We start from the raw sequence: 20,574 nt of genomic DNA on the forward strand, positions 1-20,574 counted from the left end.
AACTTTGTTTCCCATTACAGGATTGTCTATCAAAATACTCATTCTGAAAATGTTTTGTCACTTTGTTTCCTTCATAATGTCAATAGCAAAGGAAGGGGTATTTTACATGCAGGGATTTTATACATAAATATATTTTTATTTGTAATGAAGCCATTCTCAATAAAGGTTTAAAGTCACAGAAAACCCTGTAACATAATGTAGCAAGTGCATTTATTAATTAGCTTATCATGAAAAATGTTGGAAAATCTTTAGAGGACATGTTACGTACTTAACTGGAGATGGCACAGCTGAAATTGTAATTTGGAAAAAAAAAAAATTAAGAGTTCAAATATTTATTCCAGCTATAAATTCATAGTTGCTAGGCTGTAAATTATATTCATTCTGCACTTCCTGAACACCTAATGCATCACCTGAATCATACAAAACAAAATTTCAATATACGCTACTAGCTGAGAATAGCAAATGTATTGGTATTATCTATATGCAACAGCTGTTTTGTGTACTCTGCAACCAGTGAGTATCCTACTGGAGTGCAGCTCCAGGGAAGTAGTTTTCATTACCCATCCTGATCCCCAATAGCATCTCTGTGGCTTTCTGTTCACAATGAAAAATATGCAACTGCACCAGCCTTGCCTATGCTTTAGCTAGTGTTTCTATTTTTGCCTCACAACACAAGCACTGAGCTTCTGAAGATATTAAAAGCATCTGGCTGCAGCAGTACGTTTGCCCCTTGAAGGAGCCCATCAGAGACATTAGTCCAACTCTGGTTGTAATATGTAGTGTAAAGGGAAATAGAAAGAACCAAAGTGGTCTTGCTTTACAGCACCCATAGATCATCAAACAACTAGGACATGTCTGGGACATTACTTAGCTCTAACAGAACTGCATCAAACAGTTTGTAATTTAAAAAAAAAACAATTTATGCCTCCTTTCTCCCTAAATTATGCATTTAGGTAGAGGGTAAAAACTGGAAAGCAGAAGTAAATAGACACACAAGGCAAAGCTTACGTAAAAATTTTTATGTCCTCTGAACTCATGTCCATCAAACTACATCACAGTACACAGTACTGAATAAATTTCATCATCGTTTTATATCAATGTATTCCTACTGGATATATTTCTAGTAAGGAAAAAAGTTTGGACTCATTAGTGTAAATGACAAAAAAACTCCAACCCAAGCAGCCGTTTTTCAATTATTTTACTTAACACAGTTTTGAATCGTATTATTTAAAAGTTGGTTACAGGAAATTAAAATGTTAACATTAAAATAACAACTTGTGATCCACAGTAAAGCTATCATCCAACAGTACCTTTTAATGTATGTAACCTTTGATTGTAATAAGATACTCTCTCTTACTCTTTAATTATATTGGGTATAAAATAAGGCTGGACTGCTTCAGTGAGCTTGTCTGCATACATTTCATATCTACCAGTCATCTGGAAAAGAAAAATCAAAGCTTCAGTTCTTTTAGTGAGCTATGAAAGTATTTCAGTAGAAAATATTTATATCCACCATTTTTTTATGATGACATATTATTTAATTGCCCCAAACAGTAAAATCGTAATTCACTCAAAATGCAAGACCTCCAGTGCCTTAGCACAAACAAATATACTTCTATAAAAGAACTTGCATTGTATTGCCTAAAACTATACTTCTACACAAAAAAGAGTAGAAGTGCTTTTCCACTCTAAAACTTTAAAATTAACACCTTTCTGCTTTGCAGCTCTCCTCCATTGACAGTCATATCTGCTGACTAATTACTCAAGGCTATTTTGGTTATCCTGAATAGCTGAAAGTTGAACGTGAAAGGTAGACTTACTTTCTTACGCATCAACAATACTCTCTTTTAAGTAAGTTATGTCAATGAAGGCAAAGGAGTGTATCTGTAATTATGTCTTCATATTACGTCCTTTACAACTGATGAATCCTGCTGCCAGCAATAATTCTGCGGATGTGCCACTGATGGTATTGGATTACTCTTACTTTATCCATTAATAATACGAAATATTATCATTGCTTTGGGTGATACAGTAAGCTAGGAGGCTGAAATATAGCACTTTACATAGTGCACTATCCTCTTCTGAAGTACACAGTCTACAACATTGGCTCTGAGAGAGGCGTACTACTTCCTTCTTTCCAGAGTCTAATGAGGACAATTTGTTTACCTATTTTGCTGCTGTAAGTTTAGCAAAGATATTCTACTTAACATCCCTTTCAGGCATCATTGAATGCAAATTGCAGATACTAGAGCAGGTTAAATAGGTTCCTACTTGCTATCAAAGGTTTTCTGTGGTGGATAAACGATGACTTCATACTTCCTCATTCCCCTCATATCAAGAACTACCTCTGTCTTGGCCACAAATGAGAGGAAAAGGAAATTGATATCTCCTGTCATATAAACAAAAGCCACAGCTGTGCCTTATGTGCCAAAAGACCAACAATAGCAATCCACACCATCAACGTAAAACTAAGGTGCTGAAAGCACAAGACTTGAAGACAACAAAAAATAAGCAATTCTACACAAAACAGCTAAAGGTCAGTGTTTAGCTTTTACTGTTTGTTTTTCCTAATCAATACAATTGCTTTTTTTCAGATACCCCCACCAAGCTGTTATAAGCAATGCTCCACGTGCTTCCTGACACACTAAAACTCTACTCTGCAATAAGGGCCTCAGATTTCAGTGGCAAAGCAAAACTATATGCCTTCCTCACTTAAAACAACCTGGGAATCTCTCAGCGCAATTTATTTCCACTATGTCAACAACCATATATCTACCAGATGCATCTGTAAAATAACAAATGCAATTCTGTCCAGAAGACGACCTGAAATTACTTTTTGTCTTTAGTCCCTATATATGGATTGGCAGCATTACCAAAGAAATTCAGCTCTAGCTAAGAAATGACTGTTTTAACTAAAAAGTTTATTCAGCATTTCAAATCCACAGAAAATTCGTATTTTTACATCAAATTGAAATCAAAACACATCATACATTGCACTATATTGTAATGCACAAGGTGGTTCCAAATAAACCAGCTCTATAAAATAAATGTCTGCTTGCAGTAACATTATGTGCAAAAATCGACACTCCTTGTAAATGATTACTGATTTTAAGTACTGTATTATCACTGAAGAACCTACATATATTGTGATGGTTGCTAGCCAGGAGTTCTGGACTACTCTGTTAGGATTCAAATCATGCTAATTTTATGAGTGGACAGGAAAAAATTCTAGTCTTTAGCAGTACTGAGGACTAGAACGAAAGACGTGCCTCCACAGAAGCAAACAAGATGTTTTCTTCATCAACAAAGCCTATTTAAGAAGTTGCTGTCTCTTTTCTCCTTTTGCTCACCTTCTTTGTTGTTCCAACAGAATATTTGTGGGGCCTGCCGTAAACTTGATGAGATTAAAAGAAGAAACTAGAGCATGGTTTGTTTGTTTAAAAAAAAAAAAAAAAAAAAAAAAAGAGAGAGAGATCTCATTGCTCCACTAAGCCAGTATACAATATAGCACCCCATGTAGCTTGTACTGATACAACTAAAAAGTTAGCAAACTGCAGTGCTGAGGTGACAATTTCTTAAACCAGCACTGCTGCTGGACAAATTAAATCAAATTACACCCTCAGGACAGATGATCCAAACTAGCTTTATCTCAAAATGCAAAAAAAAAAAAAATAGTAATAAATAAGTTTGCTAAAGCCATGTGGAGAGGCTTGTAGTTGTCTTAGTCTGATTTAGATTAATTCAAAAGTGTGTTAGGATGCTTCGAAGACGAATGTACACAGTTCTTTCTTTGTGGCTTCAACATGTCCACAAATTCAGGGAGTTAACACTGCAAAAAGTTTGCACACAGGAAGTTCTCAGAAGCTTAAAGATTCTTGTGTTTTTGGGTTTTCACTAACTTTCACCAAAACTGACAAGTAAGGCCTATAAGAATATAAAGAACTACCATATTAGGCCAGATCAAAGGCCCATCTCAGCTCAGTGGCAAATGCATACCTTGCATAAGGAAACCGCACACACTTCCCCTAGTCGTCCTCGGAGCTCCTTGCAATCCACACTTAAGGACCAAAGGCTAAGTTTTTCATTTAAAAGCTATTGGTCTAGTTTCCCTGAATTTGGCTATTCCTTTTCTGAATCCATTTATGCCTTTGGCCTCCAGAACATCCTGTTAAATTAGTTCAACAATTTAAGCTTTGGAGTGTTAAAAAAAAAAAAAAAAAAAGCTGCCTTTTAACTATTTTAAGATTATATGATAATTATGAAAGCTTTTTTGTTCTAATATCATATGTAAGTTTGCTTCTTTATAAGGCTTACCTTAAAATTCCATTTGTCACTGACTTGCCTGCAAAGATTTAGATCCATCTCTACCACCAGAAGTCCATCCTGAGTGCGAGAGAGTCCTGGGGTCCTACTGCCATCTGGTGCAGCTACGTAACTTGAGCCATAAAAATGGCCCAAGTCATGGTGTGCTTAAAGAAATTTTTAAAAAGCATGTAATGCCATCTGCAAATAAGTATACAACTTAACATGCAACATCCCATAAAATCTGGCTCAATTTCTTGTGGTTACTCACTCACTGTGCTTTAAGCAAGATACCCTCCTGAAGAGTCACAGCACGATCCTAAGTTTTGACCAGTAGTTACTTTCATGTACGGTACAGCTTTCACATATATTGAATTAACAGGAAAAAAATTCACTGCATTGCCTTTTAAATAATGCATTATTATGCTTTTCCATTATTTAGTCTCTGAACTAAAGTAAAGGCTTTGCTTTCATTGTTTTTTACTTAGAATTGAAATTAATTCTCATTGTCAAATCATACATTTCCAAAACAGCTGACAGAGATGCACCCATTCAATTTTCAATACAAAGTCAGACATGAAAACACTGGGATTTGAGGCATGGAAAAAATCTTACTTCATATTGCACAACTCTGAGTTGTGCCAAAAATCAGCCATATCTGTTGTACTACTAAGCAATGGATACCACTGACCTTTTTGATACAGCTGCTACAAACACTTAGCTCCAAAACCAGCTAAAAAAAAGGCTCAGGCCCACTCCAGATTAACCCAGAAGCTGTCATGGTTGTCACAGGAGAAATTATAGTGTTTCAACAAACAAGCAAAGTACATACAAGCAAATCTCATGCCCTTTGAGAATGCTCTTCTTTGAGCATTCTCTTCTTTAACTTTCAGCAAATCTGTGAAACAGGGCAAAAAGGCTTGGCTGGGGATTCAGGCTACAGCTATTACTGTTAATAATCTTAAAAACTACAAATAAAATGTCATTCATGCACTGACAACACAGGCTAATTTGTGGGATTTCTGTCTTCCAATCCTACAATACTGCATTGACTCCAAAACTCTTAGTTCTCTGAAAGTATATAGAAACCTTAGGTATGAACTTCTGGTGACCACATACGACGGTACCACCACCTTTAATAGGAAATGCTGCTTCTCTCCAGCTTACAAAACAGCAGTCTTAAGTAAGGCAGTCGCTAGCTACCATAGCTGTCATGGGATAGACACTTGCAGGAGAGCTATTGTTTCTTCAGACTTTCTAGTTAACAATTATTAGCAACCACAGAATGTGATTTCTGAACATACCTTTTCCACCATCTCCAGAAGTAAAGGCATTTTTGTAGTATTCCTGTGAAATAAGAGGAATCCATAGGTGGCAGTATAATTCCATTTCATTCAAGAAATCCTTGCTAGTCTATCGTATTTAGTATGGAAGTTTGTATATATCTTCTAAGATTTTTTCTGGCATACTACCAGCACTGTCTAAAGGGAGTCATCAGAGGGGCCTAGTTTCTATGATGGATAGGCTAGAAAACAAGATCTTTTTGTATCACTGCCTGTTGTTCATACACTTTGGGAAACAAGTCTTGTACCAGTTTCACAAGTCTAAAGGAGAGGCAAAAGAGGAGACATTTAACCAAACACATCTTTGTGGATCACAAAAGAAGGCAAAGGTATTCAAGTAATGGCAAGAACAAGTCTGCATTTTTGCAGGGAACCTTATAAAACAACACACATGTAGAGTATTTGGACTAATCTGAAAGCAAGAATGACCTATTGTGTGCAATATTAATTTTCATTATAGAATTTCAGTGTCCAAAGACGTAGTATCTGTACAACAGCAACCAGTTGTGTACCACTGACTTGACGATATATTTCATTTTCAGTCATTTTGGCTAAAAGAACACTGATTTCACCATAGAAACTAGAAGAATTGGCAAAAGGGCAGGTGCCTATTACAGAGAGAGCAATTCAAGAACAGGAGGCAGCTGCAACCAAAAAGTAGACTGCTAGCAACAAGGCAGATCTCAATCTCTTTATCACTGTCCATCTTCAAATCATATTATAAACACTAATACAGCAGTTATACAATAGAGGAATCTATGCATTCTAGTGCTATTCAGTTCATTACCTTGAATTAACTCATGCTACAATACCTAAATTATGAAATGAAATAACAAAGTGAAGATACATACCGTTCCTACCCTGTTGATGGGACATGTAAAGCAGTGATTAGCTATGGCAGCATTTCTTGCTTCAATTGGCCACAGTGCCTCGCTGCAATACACAAAAGAGGAGGCAGGTATTTACTACTTGTCTACTTCAGAGCTAAATTTAGATTATGACTGTCTTACACCGTACATTTTCTGTCAAAGAAGCCAAAGTAGCTGCTAAGACTGATCTTGCTCTTACAATCAAAATCTCCCCACAGATACAGCCAAGCACTATAATTATTTTCTGCTCAAATATAGGAATAAACAATTCTATCTGATAACCTGGTAAATATGGCTTTGTCATGGCAAAAAAAAAAAAAAAAAAGAAAAAAATTAACACATCTCAAGATTTTCAAAGCAATTAAAGTGAAAAATGTTTTACTCTCCAAATTACACAAAGGATTTACACATGTGCTTTCACATTCCATTAACTTTCAATATACCAAACATCATTCTGTAGCAAAGCTGTAAGAGATTCATACAAGTTGCCTTTTTTTCCCAAAATGGTCCAGGAGAGGCTTTTGCAGCAGTCAATCAAAAAAAAAAACAACCCCCCAAAAAAATGGGGATAATAAAAAAAAGAAAGGAAAAGAAAAATCCATTTCCACCAAAACTTCCTACTTCTGTTATTTCAACCACAGTTCTCATAGCATTTTCCAGCAAGTCATTTTCCCATGGTGGGTTGATGGAAAAAGAAAGCATTTTTAAAAGCATCCCAATAAGTTCTCAGTAATTATCTATTAAACCACTCACTAAATTTACATAAAATCAAGAACTGAGAAATGAGGAATAAAAAATTCCTTCTCTTTTACAAGCCTCTACCTCTTTTCCAAAGGAGATTTCAATTCTCACTGATGTTTAAAACTGAAATAGTCTTCTTTTTATTAAATAGTTTGATACACAGCGATCAGGCTAGTTAATAGGAGGTCTAGAAGCACTCAGAGCTGCAAAACAAAGGTGATACAATTTGTACACTCCTGTGACAGCATGTACCTGCCAGATTCTGAGTACCAAGACAAGGTTGCAAGCATCTGACTCATTAATCTCCCAGTCAGACTCAAGAATCTTAAGAGATGTTCATTGGACTGATTGAAAGGACTTGGTTTATTGCCTCTTTTCTCAATTGCTTAGAGTCTGGCAGCCAGCCCTTCTAGAGAAAAAGGGATTTTATTGAAAAGCTCCAGCAAATTACAATTTCACAGAAGAGACAGGAAAAAAAGGCTATAGCCAAGAAGCGACCCTAGAGACAGTTTCTACATGCGCCTCAAGAGTCCTCTTCCTGCAATAAAAATTATATACTTAAAAACAATCAAGTGAAAGCCAATAATTAGGAGAGCCTGAAGCACCCAGAGTACCAATGAAGTGCTGTACGACAACAGGGTTACTTCTGTTTGCTCTCCTGTTAATGGACTATAAGTGGACAGACACCACAAATATTATTCTAGTAGTGACATAAATGCCCCAAAAGCATTGTGTATTCATTCAACTCTTTTCAAAGGACATTTTCCAATATTACTCAACCTAAATTATCTTTTACACCAAAAAATATTAAAGGCAGTTTGAATGACAGAATACTGCATCTAACCTACAGCTCTACTCTCCAGGTTTGTAAATACATGGTTCTCTGCATCTGAACTGACTGTGGTATGAAAATTTTATGCCTCTAATCTGTCTTTCACCATTTCTACCCTATTATGAATGCTCAATGTCCTCAGAATTTTCTAGCTGGTCAGCAAAAAAAATTGGATGAATATTCTTGGACCTTGTTAGAGGCAGAAAAACTCCAAATTTACATTAAACAGGTAAAGAGAGGGGATTGGGTGAATCCTGAAGAAATGGAAAATGCTAAAAAAGATATTCCTCTTAAATTTCTAACTCTTCTATTGCCTTGTATACCCAGTTATGAACCTTTCATACATTAAGGTTTACAAAACTGACCCTGGAAAATTTCTTCCTCTAGGTTTAAAGAAATAAAAATGAAAGTATTCTGCAATGAGTCCACACTCACAAGCCCAGCTGAAGGGAGAGAGAAGAGAAATGAGAAAGAATTTTTAGTATTATAAGAGATCAGTATGTCTTCCTTTGTCATTTGCTACTGGATATTATACTTGTATTACAGTATCATCAGTAACAATGAAATATGCTCCTGTTAGCTTCCTAAAACTTATCTTTGGAGCTGGAAACTCAAAGACAATTCAGCTAGTGCAAAATACGGTTTTTTAACTCACAAAGGAAATGTTTTTGTTCCAAAGAGCTCTACAAAGCCAGACTTCCCCCTCGGCCCCATACAAAGCTAGCCACTTATGCTGAAAAGGGTTAAAAATATTAATATTTATAATTAAGCATAAACTACCATCACTTCCTCAGTCATATGTATGTAAACATTATACAATACTAAATTACTTTTCAGAGCCTACTGTTATCAGGAAAAAAAAAGAAAAAAACAAAAAGAGAGTTGTTCTCTCACATGTTAAGCTGATGTGTAGACACATTCTGGAATCCCACACCTCAATTTACAAATAGTCCAATTTGGAATTTGAAAGTATTGAGTAGTACAGCAAAGAACAGAATACAATGAGAATGAAAGGAAGGCATGGTGATTTTGTCAAGAAGAGTGGTATAAAGAACCACTGAAACCATTTCTACAAGGTTACTACCTAAAGCAAGCCCCCCCACTGGCCTCAAAGAAATGCAGTTATTTTGCACCACACTATAGTATCCCAAGGAATACACAGCCTGTGTCAGACAATGCTTTGGAAGCATGGCACATTCAAAGGTTATTGTATCGAAATGTGACTGATGCTGATAATGCAAAGAAAAATAATTTGTGAACTAGATTTAATCATTATGGGCTAGCTAAGAAGTGTGTTTTCTTAGCTCACTGAGCTGGTTTTCTTTTTTCTTTTAGGAAGTCAAGTCACTAGGATGCAATTTAATGTCAATATGCAGAAGATTAATCTCAAGGGAAACAGTTCACACTGGTTCAGTCTGGTTCAAGAGGCCTGATAATCACAAAATTGCCAGCAGTTTAAAAAAAAAAAGTTTCTGAGAAAAGGGTTTCTCAGCTGGGCTCTGAAAACTGCAATTTGATAGCATACTTATTGGCTCCTAGGTGGACGATGCAAGCTGGCAAGCTAAGCCTGAATGTAAATTACTACTGCCTATCATAAACCAAAAATATTACATAGATAATCTAAACAAACTCTCATTAGTTTTCAGAACACCACCTGGATGCTGGTTAACTCTGTCTCAGAGACAAAAGACCTGTCGATGTACAACTCAAGTTCTGGAAGAGAATTAGCGACTATGAGCAGACTGGTAGCCCAAAACTCCAGATGGAGAAGAATGCAGATTCCTTTGTAAAGGCAAAACAAGGAGGTGATACCTCACATTCCAGACCTCAGCAAGGTGCCCCTGAGGTCCCAGTGAGGGGCTCAGAGGTTCAGTTAACCCAGAAAGCATGCAACAGCCTAAATCAGTTTGTATTTTACCTGAGCGTTCCAATAGTGGCTGAAGGGTTAAAGATGATCTCTGCTCCATTCATACTAAACATGAGCCAGTTCAGAGGATGATGGCGCCCATAGCAGATATTCACAGCAATTGTTCCAAACTGCGTCTGAAACACTGGGTGTCCTGTATTTCCTTCCATATAGTAAGTAGACTCCAAAAAAACAAAAACCCACAAAGGTAGACTTCTTAAAAAAGCGAAAAGAAATACTTCCAACATTGCTTTGACACTTCCCAATTTCTGATTACCAGCTTCAAGTCATTAGATCATGTGTGAGGATAACACCTTTAATTTAGTACATAGCTGCACTGTAATGGGTATGTAGCAAAAAGTGGCTCTCAGGCTGCTGAGATCAAATTCAAGCCCCTTTCTGTTTCCCTTCACTCATACTACACCTAAGCACTGTCTGACTTTGATATAAACACTCATGTTAATGCCAGAAACCTCTACAGAAGCTTAGGAGACATCCACAAATTACCAAACTTAAGGCACCTCTCTTAGTACTTTCACCACGTAAGAAAATTTTCCTAAATCATCACAATCCTTTGATTCTGATTAAAGAGAGAGATGATGAACGTTGTTTAAAGAACATGCAATTCCTTTATATTCACCTATTATGCAATGACATGCAGTAATTTTATGAATGCTATAAGGAAATATCAGTGTATAGCTAAGATTGGTTATTTAAATTTCCTATATGCCTATTGCTTTAAACAAACAGAAGGCTTGAAACTACCACCAGGAAAATCACAGGATAAATCTAGAGAACACTCCTTAAAGAAACTGGAGCCAACTGTTGGCTTAAAAGATCCCATTTACCATATGCCACAAAATTTCACCTTATCACATCAAACATTTCTAAACAATTAGAAATGCACTGGTTCCAGTAAAGGCACTAGTGAAGAGAAGGACAGGGCACTGTTAACAGCTATCAAGACAGACAAACATTCACAGAGATATTCTAAATGAAATGTACAGAAATCGTTCTTCACAGATACAAGAAAAGGGTATGTGTGGCGTCACTGACAGTTGCCTGCTTAGTGCTCAGTGGTAGTCAAAAACCCAAGAAAATCTCAGACATCAACAGGATGGGTATTGAAATGTAACAAAAACATCATTTTGCTGGTTTATAAGAATTCTGTGTGCCCATGGCTTGAGTACTCTGGGCAATTCTAGAATCTGCATCTCAATGAGGACATACTAGAGATAGAATAAGCAAAGGGAACTGAAACGATAAAGGGGATGGGGCAGCTCCTTTGTGACGAGCAACCAAAAAGGCTCTTCAATCTGCAGATAGAAGGCTGAGGGCGATATTACGAATGAGATTTACAAAATCACAAAGGCAGTGGATAAGATGAATACAAAAATCCCAAACCAGCAGCAGTAGTGGGTATTGACTGAAATTACTCTTGTACCTGTTTTCAACCAAAGTAACTTTTTTTCATGCAGCAGGCAGTGCACTTCTGAAATCTGCTTCTTTGTAAAAGCAGGTATTATCACCAGGTTCAGAAGGAATTAGACAAAGTCATTGATAAAAGAACCACAGATAAGAAACGAAATAGACAGGAACATGCCACCCAACATCCCTAATACAATGATGGTGGATACTGAGGGATCTGCAACAGAAGTTGCAGAGTGGCAACACTTACTCCTAATAGTACCTTTTTGTGATGATCTCTGAGATTAGAAAAGCAGGGTACATAATCCACCAGCCTGACCCAAGGGGGCATGCCTCTTATCATATAAGAAAGGTGTGTTATAAAACAATTCCCTTTTTATTGAAACTATCTGTCCATTGTAACAAGCACTGCCATTGGTTTTGAAGGAAGCAGAACCACATCAGGCCTAAAGCAAGCACAGTTACAGCTGGGGAACAAACCAGGGCCTCATCTAAGTGTAGGAGAATGGCATGAATAGATACAGGGGGATCATCTTCTGAAACCAAGAAAGACTAGAGGTTCAGTATGCCCAGTAGATGCGACATCTCATGTTTCTTATTTATTATCAGGTCTCATGCACAGTCCCTTGGGCACTGATTTTATCTCCTTTCATGTTTGTAGAGAACACACCACGTGGTGGGCACTCACACAATCCTTTTTCAAAACAATTCCGCTGATTGAATATATTTCCATATTTTCTTCTATTCTCAGTTTTCTTTTATTACAACAGGAGAAGAAAAACAAAAATACTGTTGCTTCACGGAATTCATCAGTTCTTATTTCTTTATTCCTCACCAGAGGTCACAATCAACTCCACAGCAACAAACTGTGATGTCTCAAGAAGGATTGATTTTTGTTTATTTATATGCCCCCCCCCCATGGCTGAATAGGTTACAGACCAATATCTTTCCCCTTTCCATTTGGTTCTCACCGATTCAACAAGGGTGATTTTAACAAGGCTCCTTTCCGTATCTGCTCTACGGAGACAATCCACAAAAAATAATTTCAAATTCAACCCTTCGTTGGGGGTTAACTTTGTTGATAAAGAAAACACCATTAAAGTAACAAGAGATGAGCATAATCCTTCCCTGTAGTCTTGGTGGTTTCTAAAGTTCCTCTGTCGGAATTGCTCAGCTCAGAAGAATGGACTTAATGCTTTGCTAACAAAACTAGCTAAAGAGACAACGCTGTTCTGGGTAAACACTACTTGCTTCTACAATGAGGTAGATACAACAAGAAATGTCAAATCATTATATTTATATCTTGCAGGTATACTAGATTGTTTTGTGGTAATTCTGGCATTTAGGATTATAAGAACTAACTCCTTTTAGGAATTATGCAAAACTCTTAATGAAATTCTATTTATACTTCACATGGAAAAGTAAAAATATTTTCTTTTTTTAGGTGCCTTTCATTACAGTTTCAGCTGGAAACAAGAAGTTTCTTGGAATCTGTTGATGCTCCACAAAACAGTGTCTGGAAAACTGAAAGACATCATATTTTAGCACAAGCAACAGGAATTTATTTTTTGTTTGATTACACAAGGAACAAATCAAGAATGTGGAAAGTAACCAACATTCATTTTTATTAGTGCTTGTATTTTGTATGCGTTTGTTAGTTACTGTTTTGCTAGCTAAAAGACAGATCTGATAGAATAATACTAAATATCAAAATAATTGTTAAAGATAGAAGTCAACACTGGTGACCGACCGGCCTGTCCCAGAAATCCATTGTGTAAAAACCTATTAATAGCCTCCTCTGAAGAAACACAAACCAGTCTGATCAGGTCTGGGAGCCCAGGTCAAAACTTCCAGAGGTCTTTGAATACGAAGTTTCAAGACACAAAAAACCCCTTTTAAAATTAATAAAAAAGCAGTTTGGATTCTGAAGCCTCAGTTTAGTGATTTGGACAGGGAACAAAAGCAACTGCAGGTATATAGCAGCCCCCAGTCCTTAGAAGAAATGCCTCTGTTAACTACTCACTTTGGCTGACAAGGAGAGATTTAGTTAGATAAGACAATGTATTTTTAGACTTTGGTTAATTTTTAATCCTGATCTTTCTGCTTGTGATAATTCTATGGATGGATAAACACATTTCAGATCTATCAGTTTTCTTCTCGCATTGCCTTTACTACCAGTTCAGTTTCTGAAGCTGATTCTGGAGGACGGCCTAAAAACTGCTGGGGGCTTCAGTGGAAGTAATGTGATTAGTAAACAGAAGATGCCGTAAACCAGCTATTCAATCAAAAGTGTAATGAATTAAGGGATTCAGCTCAAAGAAACATAAGCAAAAGAACTGTCATTTCCAAGACAATCTCACAGAGAAACAGAGATCAAGACCATAAATAACGCTCACACCTGAACCCTGAAACGATTGCCTTCCAAATTAAAATAAGTTCAACATGCACACACGCAAAAACCATCTGAGCCAATCATACACAACTAACATAACAAAGCTGTGACTTAAGGAATTTTGTTTTAAAGATCTTTAATACTTTTGTAGTTACCATCAGGCCAGGGAAGAGTACATGACAAAGATTCAATGTTATTTGTCCTTTAAGAGTCATCACTTTCTATTCTTGATAAACTAGCTTACTATAACTTCACCTGAGAAAAACTGATTTGACACCTAATGAACCACATTTTCTAGAAATACATTACATTTCCTACCAATATGACTCTGATACAACACATGCTGACATGAACAAGAGCTGCAAAGTAAAACTAGCTTGATAATCACAATACTGCATCTTACCTCATTGAAATCTCCAACCCTTGGAATGTGATTTTTCCTACTTTTGCCAAGGACAGCTCCAGAATTAGAAATGACCACTGCAGCATTCCACAGAGTTCCTCCGTGTATTTCATCTCGCTCCAGGATTGGAGATACCACAACCATATTGTATTTCTTTGCCAGCTATACAAATGAACACAATTCTTCTATTATACACAAGCCTACAGTAATTATTTTCATTTTTTTGTTCATGAAGAAGGACTAAAAAAAGTTTTCATCTGGTATATTACTCTGACTGTTATCAAGGGCTAACGCTTAACCCACACTGGCATGTCCACATCGTCACAGTTTCTTCATCAAAGATGGATACATCACAGAGAGCTTTCCACCTGAATCCTTCAACTAGAAATGCAAGGTATCAACAGGAAAAAAAGCATCCTAACAACAATGGTCAAACTACGAAGCCGACATCTATCTATTCACAGGTATAGGAGGAGATATATCCCACCCAATTCTTTCATTCTGATACACCACGAGTGGTATATCAGAATGAAAGACACCACGGCTAGCTAAAACCAGTTATTTAAAAAAAAAAAAAAGAAAGAAAAAACAGGAAACGTAAAATAGCATTACATAAGTGTTAAATAACATAGGTGTGAGTGAGAAATGTAGCAACTTCTGACTGCCAGTTTACTACACGTTGTCTTTTCCTTCAAATCACTTATCTTTCTTTTATTTCTCCAAACTTCCATAGTGTCATTAATTCCATAGGGAGAAGCAACACACACTTGCCCTAGATCAGACTAAAGATATTATGCTGTCTACAAAAGCTTAATAGGTCAGTGCATATCTGGGCAAATTTGACATCAAAACAGTGTTTTGTTGTTTCAATCACTCATAAAAGAAAACAATTGAAATTCCTTGTTAAAAAAAAGTTGTCAGAAAACAAAAATACTCTGCCACCCTTGCAATCAAGAGTCTCTGGAAAAATAAGAGCCAGACAATAACAAGTCTCCTTGGGTTCACAAAAAGCCCCCTACATTTTGTGTCATTTCACAGGGAGATGCAAAAGATTTGTGTGAAAGTGTTCCCTGTTCAGAAAAGGCTAGCTATTCTTCTCCTCACACTTTCATACAAGCATCATTTAATGCTCAACTGTTCTAGGCAAGAAATACCTTTTAAATGGAAATTAAAAATGGGCAGTTTCATATGCCTTTCATGGTACAAGGCAGTCTATATATGCAAAGTAGTTTAAAAAATAAACATTGAGCACAGTTATTGTTGTCCATTTCTACTTCACACACTATCATAATATTTGTCAATTAAGGTGAAAATTTATTTTTTATTATTTCAGTTTTCTTAGTGGTACAAGACCAGTAGAAAGAAGAAATCCGTGCTAATCAGTGGCAGTTATGGGCTGGGGTTGGAGGCTGAATGTGGGTTTTTTTTTGCGCTTGGTTGTTTTTTTACCTCTTGACAGAATTTTGTTGTTGGCCCATCCTCTGCTGACTCCGCAAATTCAGTCCAAGGAAGCTTCTCTCTTGTACAAAAAGCAAAGGGCATGGCTGAAAAACACCAATGCAAGACAAAATTTACAAGAATGTTCATGTCACTCAAGAAATACACACTGTTTGCATGAATACAGATATTCATGTTTGCATGAATACAGATAAAAAATTAAACACGTAAGAATGATTCAGGTGTTTTCCTTGTTTAAAGGCAAAAGCTATTTAAAAATATTTTTAGCAAGGGCAAGGACTTTTGGGCCCACACAGAGCAAAGCAGAAGAGAAAGAATGCACTTAGTGAAGTATTACCGGAGGTAAAAATACAAAATACACCGTCACTAGTGTACACTTTCTGTGAATAACCTGTTTTCACAGGCCTTCATTTTGGTTTTTGCTTCTATTAAGACTCAAAGACTCCATTTTAATTAAAATTAGAGTTTTTTAATTTTAATACCTGTTTAGAAAAAAGACAGTTTTAGAAGAAAAAAAATGAGGAAAGGATCACGAAGGATGACATGAAGAAGGAGGACACCTACAAATACCACTGTTGCAGCATACACCAGTCTTCAATGTAACACACTTCACATACATCTTCCATACAGTTCTGCTAACTAAGACTCTTTGTTTTTCCCTTTGGAAAGCATATCAGTAAAGTCAACTGTTATATCTTGGAAGATCTCTGCTGTTTACTTACACGACATACTTCTAGTACAGGATACTTGTTAAAATAGAAGGAACTTGACCTCTGATAACCTGGAAGCAATCACAGAAAATACTCACTCCAAGCCTCCTGGAAACAAACTACGTTGACCCCACATATTGCAGCTACTTCCACAATCTCCTCAATTCGTCTGTGCAGTGCAGCCACCTGATTGTGAGAAGTGTCATGCTATAAAAAAAGCTGTATGTTTTAACTCACTTATATATTAATAGTCTGGTTTTACAAGCTTTGTTCACATTAAATTTATCTTGTTCTATACTTAGTGCCATTGCTTTCAGGGGGAATAACTCAAGAAGTTATCATTCCTGAGCACTGAAGGACTTAGATACAGATTTTTAAAAGCGTTTAGATGCTGAAAATAGAGAAAGGAATCCAATGGAATTCTAATTCCATGGTTACAACATTTAAATATATGACAACTCATTGCTGACTAACTTGCAAATAGCTAGAAATCTTAATAGAATCAGCAAAAATTACAACTTTGCTGCTCATCGTAAACAACCTACAGAACGATGTTAAGTAAACGTGAATTCAAAGTCAAGTACTCAGAATCTTAAAATATGAGATAAGGACAGTCCATTTCTTTGGTTATCTCCAAATCCTGCTCACACATGTGGATCTTGGACACTCTCTAGAAGTTATTAACTCCAAACTATTTTCCAAATCCCTCTGTCCAAAGAGCTAAGTAGATTATTACCAAGAAAAAAACATCAAAGCATTTATTAATTAGGCCAAAAACAGTGTTTCAAAGTACTTTTTTCTGGAGTATTCTACTTAAAGATAAGCATAGGTGTAGCACTTTGTATTGACACTTTCAGGAGTCAGTAAAAAAAAAAAAAAAGACAAGACAAGTCAACAGTGACCTGTGAACTCAACAACTGTACATCGATTTACAGAAATAGTTAACTAGTTATTTATAAGGTAAAATCATTAACATAACTGGTAGTCCTTTTAACAGAGGCTACAAAGAATACACAAACTTGGTCCATATACTGAATTAATTACTTGCATCTGTGACAGGTAATCTTTCCAAAATAAATTACCTCAGAAATGTTCTGTCCTGTCACTGTACCAAACCACTACTCCAGGAGATTTTATAAATGTGGTATTTTCTTTCACTTTTTTAAAGCCACTTTTAGGAGGCTATATCTATATATGTCACCTCAGAACTTTTGTGTCCAAGGTGTTAGGAGATGATGGTCACCTTGTAGTAAGATTTGGGTTACTGCTGTACGAAGAATAATGAACACAGCTTTATTAATCTGTGTTTACTCTAATGGATTTTCCTATAATGGAATATTTCTCAATTAAAACAAAAACTGCACCTGTGGTTTCCATGGGTTGCCATCTCTTTTGATTTCAGGTAAATGATTTTCCGTTTCATTTTAGAGGCAAAGGATTTTCATGTACAAAATCAGTGACTAAATATTTAGCTTTGGAAAAACTGCAAACAGGTTGGTCAATTCACTAGGTAAACAAAACACAAGAGATTTTTCTGAGAAACAACAAAACTGAATGTGTCATTCGAAATTTCTTACAGTATGCTGTATGGGTCCTATATTGCCAGACAATCAGCAGACATTTCATGATGGAGCTTCTAACATCAACAACTGAAGCGTGTTATTTTCAATCCAGTAGAAGAGGAGTTACACGCAAATGGCCCAGACCCCGGTTTGTGTACCTGGACTGCCACGGCTGTGTCTGTGGGAAGTGGAATTTTATTTTGTACCAGTCCTACTCGAACAATACGTGGCCTTCTCAATTGCTCTGGAGCAGCTTCAAATACGTAGCCCTGTAGCTCAAAATCTCCTTCCTGAGCTGCTGATAGAGCAGCAGCTGGTAAATTAAGTTTTCTGGATTGAACAGGAAACAAAGACATTTCAAGATGAGATGTTCCCCTTTTATGCTCTGAATGCAATGGATCAAAAGGACCACAAATACTGTCTACTCCTGCAGAGTCAACCAAGCTCCCATGCCCCCATACACGACTATCAGACAAGGGAACAGTCAGACAGTAGCCAGGTCATGTGCAAATCTCACGGCTCTCCTCCATGGCAGCAAACTCCCAGTGTCCTCCTCTGTGGTTCTGATTTCCAGACACTATTACCTTGCTACAGAAATCAAGGAGCACATATATACAAACTTTCATCTGCCACCCCCACACTTTCCCTCCAACGTATTTTTCCTCATGTTAGATGCCCACTTTTGCAGCTCCCTCCCCCCGAAGCCACAAGCTCCCCAGCCCCCCCTCAAAACTATGCCCCTCAGGTCTTGCATTCCAGTCAGCCACCTTCTCATACGACCTCTCTACCGCCCTGCTTCCCAAACTTGGATTACCTTCCAACTACCTCAGTTATCTCACCACAGCCTAACCTCACCGCAATACTACGAGCGCCGCAGGACCTACCCTTCTTTTTCCTTTCAGCCCAGCCCTGTGTCCTGCGCACCCGCCCTCAAACTGACTCCTTCCACCTCACTCCCGGGCTGGGCATCCATCGCGGAGACCGGGGGGGAGGAGGGAGACGGGATGGGACACGACCTCTCCCGCGGGAGAGAGGGAGGGGAGCCCGTCCTAGCAGCGCACCTTGCCTCGCCCCCGTAGAGGATCCGCTTCACCTCGGCGAGGTCCTCGGGTGGTATGTGCTGCTCCAAGCATGACTCCAGCGACTCCAGGCCTCCCGCCATGGCGCGGTGCGGGGCACGCAGACGGTTGGGCGCGCGCTGACCGTTAAGCACGCGCGCGCCCTTGCGAACTTTCCCCCGGGCGGACACCGCCGGGACACGCCCCTTTCTCCTCAGAGGGGTTTAGGGCGGCGCGGCTCACCTCCAGGGCCGAGGAGGCTCTGTGCCACGACGGCCGGGCACGGAAGGGTTTGGGCGCAGAGCCCCGGGGGTACAGGCGGCAGCAGTAGGGCCGGTCCCCTTTAGTTGTCGCAGGGCTGGTTGGGATGTGCGCCCTGTGCTTTGGTGGCTAACCCTGAGATGCCCCAGAAGGTTAAAGAGGCATGGATGTGGCCATTCCTAGCTAATTGCCACTTCTGGGCCAACTCCTCAGCCTCAGAAATAACTTATCTAAAAGCAGAACATCTTTAGGAGCTTTTTATAATTATACCATTCAACAAAAAGGCTTAGAAATAGGAAAAAGGTCATAAAATGGCAATGGTTTTCACAGATATGCATTTTAGTTGCAATAAGGCTTTGACAGCAGCCAGTAATAAAAAATAATTTTGTCTTCCAACATGGATTTGAGGCCCAATATAATTGGGAATTCATCCCAAAATGAAAGGTAATGTCAGTTAGGATCAAACAAATTAAGACCTTGATCTGGAACAAAGAAAAGTGCATCTCAATAAAGGATATTTCTTTCTGCAGGTACTAAGTGGACACCCCGTTTAAACTAGTTATTCCCACTGAACTATTGGCTGTGCCTTTTGCTTCAAAATGCAACTGAAATTCAGAACATAAGTGCTTCATTTGAATGAGAAAACCAGTTACCATGTCCAGGGATGGCTACACATGTCTAAGTATATCACTCTGAGTTTAAGCACGGCTTTGTGTATATTCTGGAAGATGTAACAACATTCAGCACTTAGCATCTGCAGTGGTTGGGTATTTTGAGTTAAATATTAAGCCTTTTAGGCTACATTAAAAAAAAGTGTCAGGGAGACAGTGTCTAATATTTAACTTTAAACAGAAAGTGTCCAGGGATAGTCTGGTTTCATCAAGGCATATTGAGATATGTGAGTCTTTCGTTCTAATCCACCCTTTTTAACCCAAGAAGTTGCAGTGATTCTCTGTATGCCAAGTGCACCAAGGCAGACGTGCTGCTCTACTGCTTTGTTAGCAGCAGGAACTCTTTGGAGTAACTCCTAAAGAGCAGACTAACTCCTTTAGACAGCAATCGGGAAAATCCTTTAATCTTTGGGGGAATTTTCAAGATAAGCTAAAAGTAGGGATGATAGTATGCTATAAAAAAAAAAAAAAAGATGAATACAAAGGAGAAGAAAAAAGCCATCATTTGAACAGAAGGAACTTTTAAAAAGTCTGGATAGCTAGTACATTGCGTAAGTATTTGCACTGTACTCATCTCCCTGTAGCATCTCCCTGTTTATCACCAACGGCCTAAAAACCTGCTCTTAGGAATTATTGTT

At 37.8% G+C, this 20,574-nt stretch overlaps 1 protein-coding gene across 1 annotated transcript; it reads right to left on the bottom strand.

The window, feature by feature from the left end:
• Nucleotides 1-1,241: 1,241 nt before the first annotated feature.
• On the bottom strand, nucleotides 1,242-19,117 carry UPB1 (ureidopropionase, beta). The gene is made up of 10 exons (XM_009583027.1): nucleotides 19,008-19,117; nucleotides 18,105-18,276; nucleotides 16,483-16,570; nucleotides 15,666-15,760; nucleotides 14,217-14,378; nucleotides 10,006-10,175; nucleotides 6,497-6,578; nucleotides 5,607-5,649; nucleotides 4,315-4,469; nucleotides 1,242-1,437 (listed from the first exon to the last, which is right to left on the bottom strand). The coding sequence occupies exons 1-10, from the start codon at nucleotides 19,106-19,108 to the stop codon at nucleotides 1,354-1,356; spliced, it is 1,152 nt and encodes a 383-aa protein (XP_009581322.1). The 5' UTR covers nucleotides 19,109-19,117; the 3' UTR covers nucleotides 1,242-1,353.
• Nucleotides 19,118-20,574: the final 1,457 nt, after the last annotated feature.

The sequence above is a fragment of the Fulmarus glacialis genome, unplaced genomic scaffold (genome assembly GCF_000690835.1).
Source record: "Fulmarus glacialis isolate BGI_N327 unplaced genomic scaffold, ASM69083v1 scaffold40908, whole genome shotgun sequence".
NCBI lineage: Eukaryota > Metazoa > Chordata > Aves > Procellariiformes > Procellariidae > Fulmarus > Fulmarus glacialis.